Source organism: Chrysoperla carnea, chromosome 2, assembly GCF_905475395.1.
Source record: "Chrysoperla carnea chromosome 2, inChrCarn1.1, whole genome shotgun sequence".
NCBI lineage: Eukaryota > Metazoa > Arthropoda > Insecta > Neuroptera > Chrysopidae > Chrysoperla > Chrysoperla carnea.
In genome coordinates, this window is record NC_058338.1 from 40,191,398 (window position 1) to 40,206,892 (window position 15,495).

General features: G+C 29.8%; 1 protein-coding gene across 1 annotated transcript; it reads left to right on the top strand.

Annotated features, from left to right (window-relative positions):
- Positions 1 to 604: 604 nt before the first annotated feature.
- Positions 605 to 12,579, top strand: LOC123294239 (glutamate receptor 4). The gene is made up of 7 exons (XM_044875355.1): positions 605 to 762; positions 3,667 to 3,752; positions 4,421 to 4,600; positions 5,685 to 6,027; positions 9,032 to 9,316; positions 9,688 to 9,877; positions 10,498 to 12,579. The coding sequence occupies exons 1-7, from the start codon at positions 627 to 629 to the stop codon at positions 10,979 to 10,981; spliced, it is 1,704 nt and encodes a 567-aa protein (XP_044731290.1). The 5' UTR covers positions 605 to 626; the 3' UTR covers positions 10,982 to 12,579.
- The last annotated feature ends 2,916 nt before the right edge of the window (positions 12,580 to 15,495 follow it).

The window sequence follows — 15,495 nt, forward strand, 5'->3', positions numbered from 1 at the left end:
CGTCTGAGATTGTAGGTTTTCGAAATATGTCATATTCGAATTTATTACCCTGATTTTTGGAAATTTTTAAATCCAAGAAGTTAATTTCCCCGTTGTGCTCTTTTTCTAGGGTAGAGCTAATGTTAGAATTTAAGGTATTGATATATTTCAAAAACTGATTCAGTTGTCTGTCAGTACCATCGAAACAAATCATTATGTTATCTACTATCTATCTTATGTGCAAGACCAGTCTAACAATCACGCTAGCCTTATTGTAATAAATGTGCTTTATAATAATGATGCAATTAATTGTAGGTATATACCAATATTGTATGATCACAAACCACCCCATATTACCCCATATTACATATAACAATGCATCATACCCCATTTCGTGTTAATGTTGATATATAAAATTCATTAAATATATTATTTTATCATTAAATGTATGTGGTCTACGACTAACACAACGACAATGTGAAATTGTCACGTTCTATTGTCATAATACAAATCCATTATTTTTTTTATTTATTTTTTTTATTTCACATTATTGAACTTACAAATTAAAATAACAAAAAAGAAAATTTTTTTTATTTAAATTAATTTTCTTTTCTTTTCAAAAAATTTCCAAATTTTTTCTTCTAACAATGGAAAACGAAACTACGACACCTTTAACATTTTCTAGCACCGTTTCTAGTACGTTTACATTATTTTTAAGTGCTATTTGTGCAAATGATTCAAATTGTGATTTTTCAAGTATTCCAATGCCAGAGGAATATTATTGTAAGTGTAAAAAAAAGTTAAAATGTATAATTAAATAGTTTTTATTAAGATTGTGGCAGAAATGATATCAAGTACTAATAATAATATTTGATTTAAACACCCGGTAGCCCTAAAATAACTCATCTCAAATTAATTTGTTGTTAATTTCCTAAAAAGGTTTTTGTCAGTGTTGATTTTGATTATAGGTGTATTTCATAATACAATAAATAATTGCATTTGTTTTAAACAAAGTTTATAAAATTCAGTGTTAAAATATCCGATGTGAGCGCCAGATGTCTTCCTTGCACACTTATAAATTAGTTATAAAGGATTCAGAGATAGTCTAAAAGGATATTTCTAAAGAAATTTATAATCAAAACTTAATATATTAATAACTTAATGCCATAACCATCCTAAATTCAGAATTTAAAACCTGTTCGGTAACGGTTTTTAAGTAAAGCGATGTATGGAATGTTAAAGGAACTGCAGAACAACATATGATAACCTTCTTAAACTTAAAATTTCAACATTTTATAACTAATGATTTGCTACTGATGCGAAATATGGAAACATTTCTTCTTCTCTTTGTACACAAGGAAGTACTCAAGGGAGGCGCACAACTACATGCTACAACATTCCTAAATCCAAAATTTTAACATTCTAGGATTGAGGTTTTTACATATTATATATTATATCATGATGAAACTAGTCAGTGGATTCAGGAATGCTCAAAATGAATATTTCCTTGAAAACTCAGCATCGATACTTTTTACTAACACAATATTTCCTTTCTTTATAAATATGTACAAAAAGAAAAACTTTCCAATCAGTATTGGCTATATAAAATAAAGCTTAAACGAAATATTTTTGCGTTTTTAGAACGCATTATACGTTTTTGGTAATATTTTTATACTACTCCGAGTTTTTAATGTTTCCTTAATATTCATCAACTTGTAACCAGTCTGTCACGTATTTATTTGCGCAGAAATCGCCTGACATTGATTCACAAAGATTTTATCTGTTATCTCTACAATTTGATTTTGGTTTTTCTTTCTGATTTAAGAAATCTTTACTTTTTTTTTAGTTACAAAAAAGACTCTTTTTTTATTTATTTTCTTTTTATCAAACTAGAAATGAAAAAACGAGTAATAGGTAAGGAATCAAAAAATTCACCGTATCAATGGCAAACGGTTTCTGTAGGAATAAATACGCGGCAGACTTGCATCCAAATTGATGAAAATTAACGAAATATTAACAACTAGTTGTTATCATAAAAATGTTGTTATCGGAAGATAGAAAACATCCTAAAAACGTGAGAAAACAAAACTCAGACGATTGGGGGCAGTTAAGCCTATTCAAAGCTATTACTATACTTCTATACAGATTTTTCCTAGTTGATTGATATAGGGTAGAGACTTTTTTCTTTAAAACAGTTTTTGACTGACAAAAATAAAATCTGAAATATAGGTACTTCGGAAAATGTGTTAACGAGTAAAAACGTCAACTTCAAAATTATTCTACTAATTTTCTGAGCTCTAAAAAATTGAATGCAAAAAACAAACTTTTTTGTTTCTTAAATTCGATTTTACTAAAAGTTGGAATAATTCTTTGTCACTTAAATTTTCACAATATATATAAAATGTATAATGGATGGCATACCGGAATTAAACAAATAATTATCACATTTAATAAATCAATCGACGATTTGACAAATCCGTTTGGGAAAATCTTTTGTTTTTTACACGTAGTTAAATCAGTCCTTTACGATATTTTACGAGGCGCAAATTGTATAGTATGTATTGTATAGTATGGGAATATCAGTTATATGTGTATGACTTGTATGTATGTGTGGCTATCTTTCAAAAAAAACGATTGCGTAATTGATACTGTTAATACATGATATTTCAACAATTAACTCAGTCAATTGTTTGTTTTTACTTGTTTTAATTTATAATTTTTAAATTTAAGATGTAAAACTAGCTTTGATACCAACAAACATATTTCTTCCTGTCGCCAAAACCATTTAATTTTTTAAAATTTATTTCAAAAAATTTACTATATAAAATAGAATATAATATTTCAGTTTCTATTTTAAGTATATATTATGTTCCCTAGCAAAAAGCAACATGTCAACATGCTTGTTTAATAACGGGTAAACAAGCATATTTAATAAGGGTAACTGTTGCAACGGTTTCGTCGATCCAGATGTAATATATTTTGTTTAAAGTCACACAAAATAACCTAAAGGCGATAAATTCAGAGATTATGATGGCCATAAAATAGGTCCAGAGATAAAAGTTTTTACTAATTTTTTTTATTTATTTTAAACTACCCTGTAAATGCTACGAAAAGTTGTGTCAAGTTTTGAGTATATAATATTGTATTCTTTTCTTAAATAGCCTTATATTTTCTTCATTTAAAATACATGTTAAAGTTACAATGATGTTCAACTAAGAAAAATTGTAGCTTTTTTTCCATTATTATTTGTAATCAACTCGAGACAATAGTCGATAATATGAAGAATATATGTACCTACTATACGGGGATTTAGGAAACAAATCCAATTGTTTCAACTCGAAGTAATTAACCTTAAGTCAACCTTAAAGGCAATTTTTTAGTGACTGATAAAAGATTGGCTCTGTGATTCCCCGTTTGTCTATTTGTAGGTACGCAATTTTTCACACTACGCAATCGCTTTTTTAAGATTCTTTCTTTGGGGTTTTCTATACATTTGGGGTACTATACTACTTGCTTATATTTAATTCAACTTATAAAATCATTTAAAGTCCATTCATTTATATTAAATTTAAAACTCATATTAAGGAATAATATATTTCATATAAGTTTTATCATTTTCTCAAACGAAATATATAATGTACACAAACGACTGTCCATACTGAACCCGATTAATGAATTTCAAAATAGTTTCAGGATTAAATAACACTGTTGAAAGGTATGAAGAATTGGAACGTTCACTAAAAGGGCAAACAATCAAAGTTGTCACTTTTCAGGTAAATATAATTAATCTATTATGTATATAGATGGTTTGTTTTGAATGACTGATTGACTTGACTAACACAGACTAAACCAACCACTGACAATAGAGACCTGAAACTTGGCGGGTGTGTTTTTGCATGAAGCAAGCATTCGATAAGAAATTATTTTCCGAAATTCGACCCCTAAGAAGGTGAAAAACGCGGGCAAAGTATGTATGAGACAACGTGATTCCTTGGTGTAATTATTTCAAATTTTGCATAAACATTCATTGATAGAAACGTGTTTCGTATTTTATTGAAACTCATCGCCTAACAGGGTTAAAAAGGGGGTAGAAGGTTATTAGGAGGGTGATTTGCATCGAAGTTGATATTCTTCAATTTTGAATTAAATACTTAACCGATTTTAAAAAATATTTCACCCTCTAAAGTTACATTATCAGCGAGTGTCATGGACTAAATGTTATTTTCCAAAAATTTAGAATTTCGCACCAAAAAGTTAAAATCAATAAAATTGTGAACAAAAGATTACCATTTTTCTAGTCATATAGGTACCACAGATATCTAGCTATAGGTTTCATTTTTAGAAAACGTCGTTTTATCTCAGAAACTTTAATCTCGGGAACTTAGTATGCAGGGCAATTAACTAACTTAAAATACTCTTAATATGAATTCACTGCTTACAGAATTCTCCTTTAAATAATTATGAAGTCGATGAAAATGGAAATTATCGAGGTGGAGGAATCGCATTTACATTTCTGGATCTTTTAAGTAAAAAGTTTGAATTCAACTACACAATCATGATACCAACTGATAAAGTTTTGGGTAATGAAAAAAAAGGAGTTTTTGGAGCTCTTGCGTCTGGGGTAAGTGGTAATTATACCTATTTCAGTACATTGTTATTATGTTTCTATAATCAACTCGACAACATGAAATGCTTAAAAATCTTAAAATAAAACCACTTTTGTGAACTAATAATAAGATAACTCTAGGTTTTCTAGATAAACTATGTACAATAGAGTAGTAGTATTAGTGTGTACGGTGAACGTATGGTAACATGGTAATAGATGTATGGTATGGTAATAGATGCTACAGGTAACGTAAAAATGACTTTACTTACAGTCTGAGGACCGATTCTTACATATTATGTTGTAGGGAACTGTAAATAATTTGAAATAAATACTGCCAGACACCTTATGTTGGCAGTTTATTACCAGACATTTCAAATATCGAAAGAAAAATCATAATATCTTGACACCTTCATAAAACTAATTTCACTTGATAATATATGTTTTAAGTATTAACCCCCAATAAAATCGGAAAAACTACCCAAAATTACGTTTTTGGGCAGAAGGTGTCTGGCAGTATTAATTTCAAATCTTTTACAATATTCCCTACAGTGTACATAAGAATCAGTCCTCAGACGGTAACCATAGTGAGTACAATTTTTACGTACCTGTAGCATGTAGTACAGAAAACATCAAAAAATTAGTTTAATTACCGTATACAAAACAGAATGACAAAAATTATATCCTGTATTGAATTTAATCACCATCGTAACATACATAAAATGCCGTATTCATGATAATAATTCTTAGCCATTCCATGGTGGCTCCTAGACTATAACTGTTTTGTAAAACAACTAAAAGTTACCTAATACAGCTGATTCGACAATCCATCTACGACATTTATACAGAATTATATTGCCAACAGTCAAACGGTGTGGTCTGTAGCTTGTTCACTCAATAAATGCGGTACGCACAGATAAGCTATTGAATGAGCACAAAATGGTTCCAAAAGACCTCAAAACATGAAGTTTTTTGAAAACTCCAAATTTATCCTTTCAAGACAGTAACATCCTCTCAAAATTTGTCGCTGGTTTCAGGACAATATTGAAGAAATTCTGTATTTAAATTAATTTTTATTTAATACAAAACTCTACTAAATTAGGAAGCTGATGTGGCTGCAGCATTTTTACCCATTTTACCTTGGATACGTGGTGATGTAATTGATTATTCATCACAATTGGATGTGGGTGAATGGATGGTATTACTAAAACGACCTAGTGAAAGTGCTACCGGATCTGGATTACTAGCACCATTTGATTATAAAGTTTGGATATTAATTTTTATATCATTGGTTATGGTTGGTCCAGTTATATATTGCATTATTGTGATGCGTAATAAATTGTGTCCTGGTGACGAAAAAAATAAAATTTTCTCCTTGCCGTCTTGTATATGGTTTGTGTATGGAGCGTTACTCAAGCAAGGATCGACACTTAGTCCAGCTTCTGGTAAGTCCATGCATCTTTTTGAGAAAATTTTATATGCACAAGTTAAAATTTTTACAGTGTTACCTTTTTTTGCAAATTTTTTTAATAAGAAACTTGGAAAAAAATATTGGTAATTTAAAAAGGCATGGCTTTTTAGTTTCAAAAAAGACACTTTCTAGTATCTAGTAATCTTTTCGAAAACGGTACATATGTAAATTGATGTTTTTTATCAGTATTAATGTTGTTTAAATAATACAGGAACGGTTCTATTTTAAACGATTAAACGGTTTAGTTAGAAAAAAGTATTGTAAAAAAAATGTTTATTGTAGATTATGTCTGAAATCGAAAAAAACAGCTATATTTACAAATTCTACTTCCTGTGTTTATTATGTCTCCTCAAGGAACTTTTTGAGCCAAGCCTCAATAGTTTAAAAAAGCGTTTTTATTGTTTCATTACCTACATTGTGTTTATTTAGTACCTATAATATTTTACTAAATCTACCATAGAGTACTGGTCGTAAAAATACGTGTGCTAACTCGTTGAATTCGGACAGATGTCTAGAAAAATGTGCCAGAAGCATTTTTCAGCACATAAAAAATTGCAAAAGTTATAAGCAGTTAAAGATCAAAAAACATATATATTTCGTTTTTAGCTAAAATTTTCTAAAATATTATTATTTAAGAAATTTAAGAGAAATATTCCTCAAGAAGAGGAAATTTTCAATAAAAAACTCCAACTCCTGGAAGTCTATCTTGATTATTTATAATCTTAATTTAAGGCTAAAAAAAAGGTTTCTTTGCGCCATTTTTAGATTGTTGTTATATCGTCAAAAACGAATATCTCACACTAAATAAATTTTTTTAAGGTATTAAATATTAATTTAATAATTTGAAATAATTGTGTATTCTGAACACTCTAAAAAAAGTATTAGCGTTTGAAATTGGTCACTGTTTTGCCCGACATAAACACTGCACCGATGAGCTTGTAAACCACCTAAAACCGTATTTTCAATACATACGTAGTTCACTTACGTAGTGTCCGAGAAATTCCCTGCTGCGTATTTTCAGACCGATAGCATAAATATGACGTAATCATGATCATTTGAAAACACTTTCGAAAAAAGTCGTAGAGAGAAAGTTTGGTAGACTCGCCAAAATGAACTCACTCACAAAGTTTAAAGTATGTATGCAAAGTCTCGCGGACTATTTGTTTGTACCCTCACCATTTTAAACAAAGTAAAGTATTTGTGAGTTTAAACAGAGGGAAGAAATTTTAAGCAAAACATTTTCGCTAAAACTGCCCAACCATAATATTTGTAAGTAATTTTTCAAAAATAAAAAGCAATTATTTGGCGTTGAAATTAGTATTACAATTCAAATGGAATGAACTTGAAACAAAAAACAAAAATCAATACAGAATACTCTGTAAATGCTAAAGTGGGTCTATGTTAATATAAAGTCAAATGACTTTAACATAATTTTGTTCAATTTCAATATTAGGTTTATGACATACAATAAAAAATAACATAAAATTGTACTTTTCAATTACAAATATTTAACAATACCAAATGTAAATATTTAAGTATAGCATAATGATATGTAATCGAACTACTAGAATCATTCATAATTATGTTTACATAGTGTTCGTTCGATCTATATATCAGGCACGCTTTTAAAATAATGAGTTTTTTAGCTAAAAGTCTGGTCATATTTACATACAGAGGAGTACTTAGTTCAAAACAACTAGACGAAAATCTGATTCACAATTTTCATTAAAGTGATTGTTATTTACTTGCATATTTTAAGCACATTAGTTCTATTAGCTAAAGTTGTAAACAAATCAATTATCAATTATTTTCAAACTATGCTAATTTTGTGACCGTTATTGCTAAGATGGCCTTATCTAGTTCACCATCTTATTTTTATGAAACTGAGATTTGAAGATCACTTACAGGATCACTATTGTATCTGTAAGTCGATCACTTATCACAATTTGTCTCCGAATCTACTTAAATAAGAAACATTTCCCGAATATATAGAAAATAGACTACTATCCAGACCCCCTTCCAACTTCTAATCACCACCGCAACTACGGAGCCTAAAATTTTGGATTGAAATTTAAAACACAAGGCCTCAGTCATAGTTTACAGGAAAACAACAAGAAAAGTCGAATTATGATTTTAAGTATTAATTTTGGGGAAAAAGTTATCAACGATAACTAAACTTTTTCAAGTGTATCATATACCTATAGATACACTACAAATACATCTATTATATATATTTCGTGTGTAAATGTTAGTAACTACTGTACTCCTCCTAAACGAACGGACCGTTTTTTATGAAATTTTTTTTATGTGTTCAAGTGGATCCGATGATGGTTTAGATTTACCATTAGGTCCACTACAACTGTTTTTGAGGATTCCGCACCAAAAAAATTAAATTTCATTAAATGGTGGGAGCGAATGTAAATCATATCCTACCTTATATTGCATACTATTTACAACGTATTTTTAATAATATTGAGGTATTATTTATTATTATTCAAGTATTTTGAATAGGTACTTGTTAGAGCTCTATGCGAGCGCACCGAGCTCCACTGCCGAAGTCTCCAGCCAGACTGAAAGCCAGGCCAAAGGCCGAAGGTCAGGCCGTGGTCTTTCCAATTGATAGTTTATAGAATTCCGTATACAGGATTTTCATAAAGTATGGGCGAGCGCACCGAGCTCCACTGCCGAAGTCTCCAGCCAGACTGAAAGCCAGGCCAAAGGGATAGTATACAGAATTAGGTATACAGGATTTTCATAAAGTATGGGAAAAGTTGAAGAACTCGCGGAAAACATTTTGTTTTGAAAAACCGCATGTTCGTCTTCTAAGTTGGACGGTTAAACTTTTTCGGCTGTTTCCATTCTTTTTGAAAATTTTGTAACACCCGAATAAACTCTTTCTTTGTTCATAGAACCACTGTTAGTGCCAGCACTATAATGATTTAAACAAAACTTAATAATTAAAAAGTATTTTTTTATAGATTCATCACGAATGCTATTTGCTACATGGTGGATTTTTATAACAATTTTGACAGCTTTTTATACGGCAAATTTAACAGCTTTCTTAACATTGTCCAAATTTACGTTACCAATTGAGAAACCAGAAGATATTGCATTAAAAAAATATCCATGGGTAGCTCAAGAAGGTCACGCTATTGAAGCGTTAGTAAATGAAGGTTCATTATTATCATTTCTACAAAAGTCAAATAAGGGAAAATTTGTTTCTGAGAATGATGCTATGATTATTAAAAATTTTGTGGACAAAGGTAATAAAAAACAATTTTTTTAAAGCATTCGATCGTAAATATTTAATGCCCATGAGACAGTATACTTTTTAACCCGTTTTAAAAACAGGGAAAAACGTTATAAAGTATCTTATATCTAGCTATCAAATTTATTGGCTTGTCGCAGTTTAGCAGAATTATTCGAGTCGTTCTCGAGTTTTGGGTTTTTTTTTTACAACGCTTATTTTTATTTTATATTACAATTCCTACCATATTTATGTCATTTATTGACACATCTCCTGCCATTTTTTGCGGAAGTTTTTAATAGCATCGGAAAACCGAGAAAGCAAATTAATAAAATCGTGGTAAAAAATTAAGATTTAAATATCTAATGAATTCTTATTTTATTGTAGGCTTTATGTTCCTGCGGGACAAACCTGCTGTTGAGCATATCATGTATGACGATTATTTAAACAAAACACGTGAGGATATTGACGAGGATAAGCGATGTACTTATGTATTAACCACATGGCCAATAGTCAAATTACCACGAGCATTTGGATTTCGGAAAAATTTTGAATGGACTCCGTTATTTGATGCAGTGTAAGTTTAAATAATATATCATTTTGACAAATATAAGTTAAATACTCCCCATTCCTTAAACGATACATCTTCAGTTCGACTACACGAAGAACCTGATGTTTTCAAAATAATGGCCCAAGCATAAGCATTTGGAATGGCATAGAAAGCATTTTTGCATCTCCTACCTATTCCCTAAATCAAGTTTAAAAAACCCGTTCTTTGGCGTTTTTGAGTTTGAATGCAGTGTTTACATTCACAAAATATAACAGATTAATGTAGTTTGTGGTATGGAAATAGAAAATATTTGTTCCAAACGAAAACAACATAATTGACACCACGAAAAAATGTAGATACAGTTTCATTTAGTCATTTTTACTGCCTTACTTTTATCTCTTAGTGTTTGTTCGTCTGTTTGTATGCTTGCCTGCCGAATAAACGATCGATTTTTAAACCTTTTCCAGTGATCCAATCCAGCTGAAACTTTGCAGACAGGCTCGTGGCGACGATAAGATTTTTAAAAAATCATAATGATTCCTAATAAGTTCTTCCTTTTATTTCAAATAAAAAAACATATAAACCTTTACTTTGTAAAGAATAGTTTTTAATCCAAAATTTTCATGTTTTTTAAATTTTCCTTTCAGTTTAAAAAAATTGGTTGAATCAGGTATTGTTAAATATAAATTACGTGACAATTTACCAAATACTGTGATATGTCCACAAGATTTAGGTGAAAAGGGTAAAAAACTACATAATTCAGATTTATTGAAAACATACGAAGTTGTGGGTGTTGGCTTTGCAATATCAATTGTTGTTTTTGTCGTCGAATTCTTGTTTCGAAGATGCATGTCACTTAAGTCAACATTCAAACTCAATTCATCATCGTTAATGGGTAACAGAGATTCTGTATTGAAATCAAAAGAGACGACTAACAAATTCTTCGTTCCGCCTCCACCATCGTATCATACACTGTTCCAACCGTATTCGAACAGTAGTATGTATCCACCAGATGGTAAAAAGAAAATTATTAATGGTCGCGATTATTGGGTGATTAAGGCAACAAATGGTGATACACGTTTAATACCTGTCCGAACACCTTCTGCACTTTTATTTCAATACACGCAATAATTTATTATGTAATAGTTTTAGATATAGATTTGTTAACTGTTTGACTTTAGTCGACAAGTTCCAATTGGTGAAATATAGAAATAATGGTCGTAAAAATACGAGTGATAGCTCGTTGCAATTTAACTTTTAAAATAACTTTTGCAATTTTTTATGTGCTGAAAAACGATTCTAGGTTATTTTCTAGACATCATTCCGATTCCAACGAGCTAACGTATTCTTCCAACCATTATTTCTATATTTCACCAATTTGAACTTGTTGACTAGACTATATATCAATTATTTGGTTATTTAATTAAGCTACGGTCACATATGTGGTAAACATCATATCACTTCGCAAAATGAATGCAATCCCCAGAGGCGGATTATTACACATGATTAAAAGGCCGCCTAGAAAGTCTGAATTTGGAGAGTAAGATATCAGTATAATACTGGTACAGGATAGATAAATATTTCAGGACTGTGAAGTACTGGGTAAATACAATTTCGATTTAATATGACAAAATATGATCGTACCTAGCCGATATGAATGTACCTACTTATTAGATTTAGAGCAAGCCCACAAGCTCACACTTTGCAATATATATCTAACTGCATATATTAAGCATAATGCCGTTCTTTGCTTGGGTAATCAGTTGCTGTAACAATTGCTTTAACAATTGCTTTAAAGGTAATTGTTTTCACCCTTGCTAAAATCAAAACAAATATAGTGCAAAATTACCTATGTACTTGTACCGTTAGAATTGTAACATATCTAATTTCTGTACCTTATTCAGCAATTCTAATAAATTATTTAATCCAAAGCAGCATTACTGTTTTATTTTGTAAACCTTCGCTTAGAGCATCGAAATTGCTAGAAATGCACCTGGAAATGTTATACGTATAGATTGAAATCCTGTATTATACATAATTTTCGTCTATTGTTATATTTTGTGATGCATGATTTTTGCCATATAACTGACCGCTTCAACAGACTAGCGTCAATTATAGTTCTCAAATTTCAACGCACTATATATAATTAAACCCTAAACATTCTGACAGTTCTAAGAAACATGGAAGTTAACATTTACTGTAATCTCTCATCTTTATAAAATTACACATTTAATAATAGATAATAACCTGATTTGATAACTTACACCTCAAGAGAAATACCAAAATTCGAATTTTTCTTCTAATCAAGTTATTAGATATTCATCAGAATTTCTTCATTTGTAGTTTATCGATAAGTACTTTGTCTCTGAGACAATCTCAAAGTTTAGAGTCGATCGGAATCAATTCATACAATCTAAACGAGCAATTCCACACGCAAAAGTTAAATGGTGGTGTTATTTCGCAGCAAAGAGATGTGGATTGTTGGCTTAGATCATATAGTTAGATAAATGATTGCCGTTTTTTTATAAAGATATTCTTATAAATAATTCTCATAAAATATAAAATGTGTACAATTAAAAAATTGATATGAATTACTGTCAGTCTGTTTTGGAAAACTTTTCAATGTACTTACCATAACAAGTAACTTTTTTTTAAATATCTAAATATAAAATTAATTTTAAGAGTAATTCATTAATTTTAATACAGCTGGGTACCTTATAACAATAAATTTTATAAAATTTTTAAATTTATAACATTAGTTAGTTATAGCGCTTGTTAAAAAAACATTTTAATAGTTTGCGTCACTATTTGTTTGTGAATTTTTAAATAAGATAAAAAGTTGAGACAGTTGAAAGGTATGAATTATAAATTTGGCGTGTAGATCAAAAATTTTTATATACGCAAGAAAAAAAGGTTTTTTTGGAAAAATCTACCATTTTCGGAGCTTTTTCGATGTTTTTTTGCAATTAACTTCAGAATTCGGTCTCAAGTTCTGGAACGTACAATTTCTTTACAACTTACTGAATTATTATTTTCCTTCGCGACTGAAGTATTCATTCTTCGCATTAAAACGTGAAAAATTGTTGATTTTGCAAATAAAAATTTTTTTATACAAGTCAAAAAAAGGTTGCATTGCTGCGCTTTCACTTTATAAAATCAGCTATATTTCCTATAATTTTTATGGAGTATTAGCGGAGGAAACAAGGTTGCAAATTAATTCAACGTGAATTGTTTTCTTGTGTAACACATATCTTTGTTTGTCTCTACCCCAATCGAAAACTGATATTAAATTGTTCAGAAATTGTTGTTGATACCTACATTAAATGTGTGTGATTCAATAATGTCATCAATTATTAAATAAAAAGAAAATAACTTTACCTAATTTTTATATTTTTAGACAGAAATTGATTATAATTTTATATTTGTTCATATGGTAGCTTAAATAACTGAGCGCTTACCTCAGCTAAAAGTTCAGTAAAAGTATCCATTTATTTACGAAAAAGAACAGAGAGACAACAGTTATTTATAATTGATTCAAATAGTATCTATTATACACACAAAATTATAACAATGTTGCAATTCTTTTATCTTGATAGCAAGCCCAAATTATCATAACAGAGGCAGAATAGGTGCCGAGAGCGCCCCAAACCGGCACCGCATCGGCGCCTTCCTATAGAGGCTATATACTATAAATTTTAAGGTCGTACATTCATGAAACTTGTTACTTTCATGAAAATTTTATTTAATGAATCTTTTATATTGTGTAAGTGTTGAGGCATACTTAGTACTTACACAAATCATTTTATGTTAATAAACTTTCACACGCATTCCTTTGTAGCCTTTCGTCCATAGACACGTGTCTGACTTGCCTTAGCGATAATTCGTCTCTGGAATACATATCTTCGCTACAAGTTATTTAGAAGGAAGCATCACTCCTGTTTAAAATTATAATCAAATAATGTTCCAGAATGTGACAATTTCACTGAAATATTTAGCATATGTTTAAAAGTATAAGAAACAAAGCGTTCGGAAAACTTTGCTTTAGGTATTTTATGAAGACGTAGATATTATTATTAAAATCAAATTTATTTATTTTTCTTACATCAAATGAAATAAATTATATTTTCAATAATCAATATTTTTGTATCAATTAGAGATAAAATATTATAAAATTTTAGTATATATTTTTTGGACGTATTGTATGCACAGTTAGTCTTAGTCTCATATAATTATTATTATATGCATATATTTTTAGCTGAATTTGTAGGCTTGTAGTTTGAATAAATAAATAAAATTTTAATTAGAATTATTTTTTATTTAATGACATAGTTTAAATAAGAATCGTCCAGTCATATTTTCGCGTCTCTTAAATATTGCGCGAGATACGTATAAGCTCTCAAAGTCGAAAGAAGTACGACCGCTTTCCTCTAATTATTAGATACAACTTTTATCTAACTTGCAATGTATGTTCGGGTGGAATGTTGTAATTCAATTTTGAAGAAGATATCTTCAACCGATAGGGCTAAAATTTTGTAGGGATTAGTTTGAATGACAATGCATTTTGAATGTAAGCATGATCTGATTCGCCCACCGCTTCCACCAAATTTGATATACATGCATTTTTTAGTTTTAAATTATAAATAAAAAATACTTTTTAAAGGACAAGCTTTTCTTGTACTAAAAAGTAGCACTCATTCATGTCTAAGGAAAACTTGAAAAATAATTTTAGAGCTTACTTTTCGTAGTTTCTTTCGAGAAAAATCATTTAAAACATTTAATTAGAGAGCCTAGTCTGATTTTCAACAGTCTGAAATAATCTATATATAGAAGAATTCAAGCTGACTGATCGATCAACGCACAGCTCAAACCGCCGGGTCTAGAAGCCTGAAATTATAATAAGTTACAATGCAATCTCAAGAACTATTCGACCAGTCGTCAAATGCACCCGATTTTTGTACTTTTTTGGCAAAATTACCTTATACACTGAGTTTTTTCGAAATTGGAGATAACAAAAATTTCTCGATTTTTTTGCATTTTTTAAGGGGTACCTCTTTGATAAAATCGGGAAAATCGAAAAAAAAATTTTTGTTTTGGAATTTGATGACACTAGGTGGATTGGGTAATTTTGACCCAAAAAGTATAAAAATCAGGTTAATTTAATGATTGGATGCAGAGTTTCTGACATATCGCAATATTTGGATCGATTTTAGTCCGTATCTCAAAAACTATTCGACCAGTCGTCAAATGCATCCGATTTTTGTACCTTTTGGGTCAAAATTACCTTATATACTGAGTTTTATCGAAATTGGAGATAACAAAAAATTCTCGATTTTTTTGCATTTTTTTAAGGGGTACCCCTTTGATAAAATCGAGAAAATCGAAAAAAAAAAATTTTGTTTTGGAATTTGATGAAACTCGGTGGATGGGGTAATTTTGATCCAAAAAGTATAAAAATCAGGTTAATTTAATGATTGGATGCAGAGTTTCTGACATATCGCAATATTTGGATCGATTTTAGTCCGTATCTTAAAAACTATTCGTCCAGTCGTCAAATGCTTCCGATTTTTGTACTTTTTGGGTCAAAATTACCTTATATACTGAGTTTTATCGAAATTGGAGATAACAAAAATTTCTCGATTTTTTTT

What these genes read in the sequence shown, in the direction of transcription:
- LOC123294239 (XM_044875355.1), top strand. Translation starts at nt 627, where the DNA reads ATGGAAAACGAAACTACGACACCTTTAACATTTTCTAGCACCGTTTCT. An exon ending in AATGCCAGAGGAATATTATT is followed by an intron (nt 763 to 3,666) that starts GTAAGTGTAAAA and finishes ATTTCAAAATAG; the next exon opens with TTTCAGGATTAAATAACACT. An exon ending in TAAAAATTTTGTGGACAAAG is followed by an intron (nt 9,317 to 9,687) that starts GTAATAAAAAAC and finishes ATTTTATTGTAG; the next exon opens with GCTTTATGTTCCTGCGGGAC.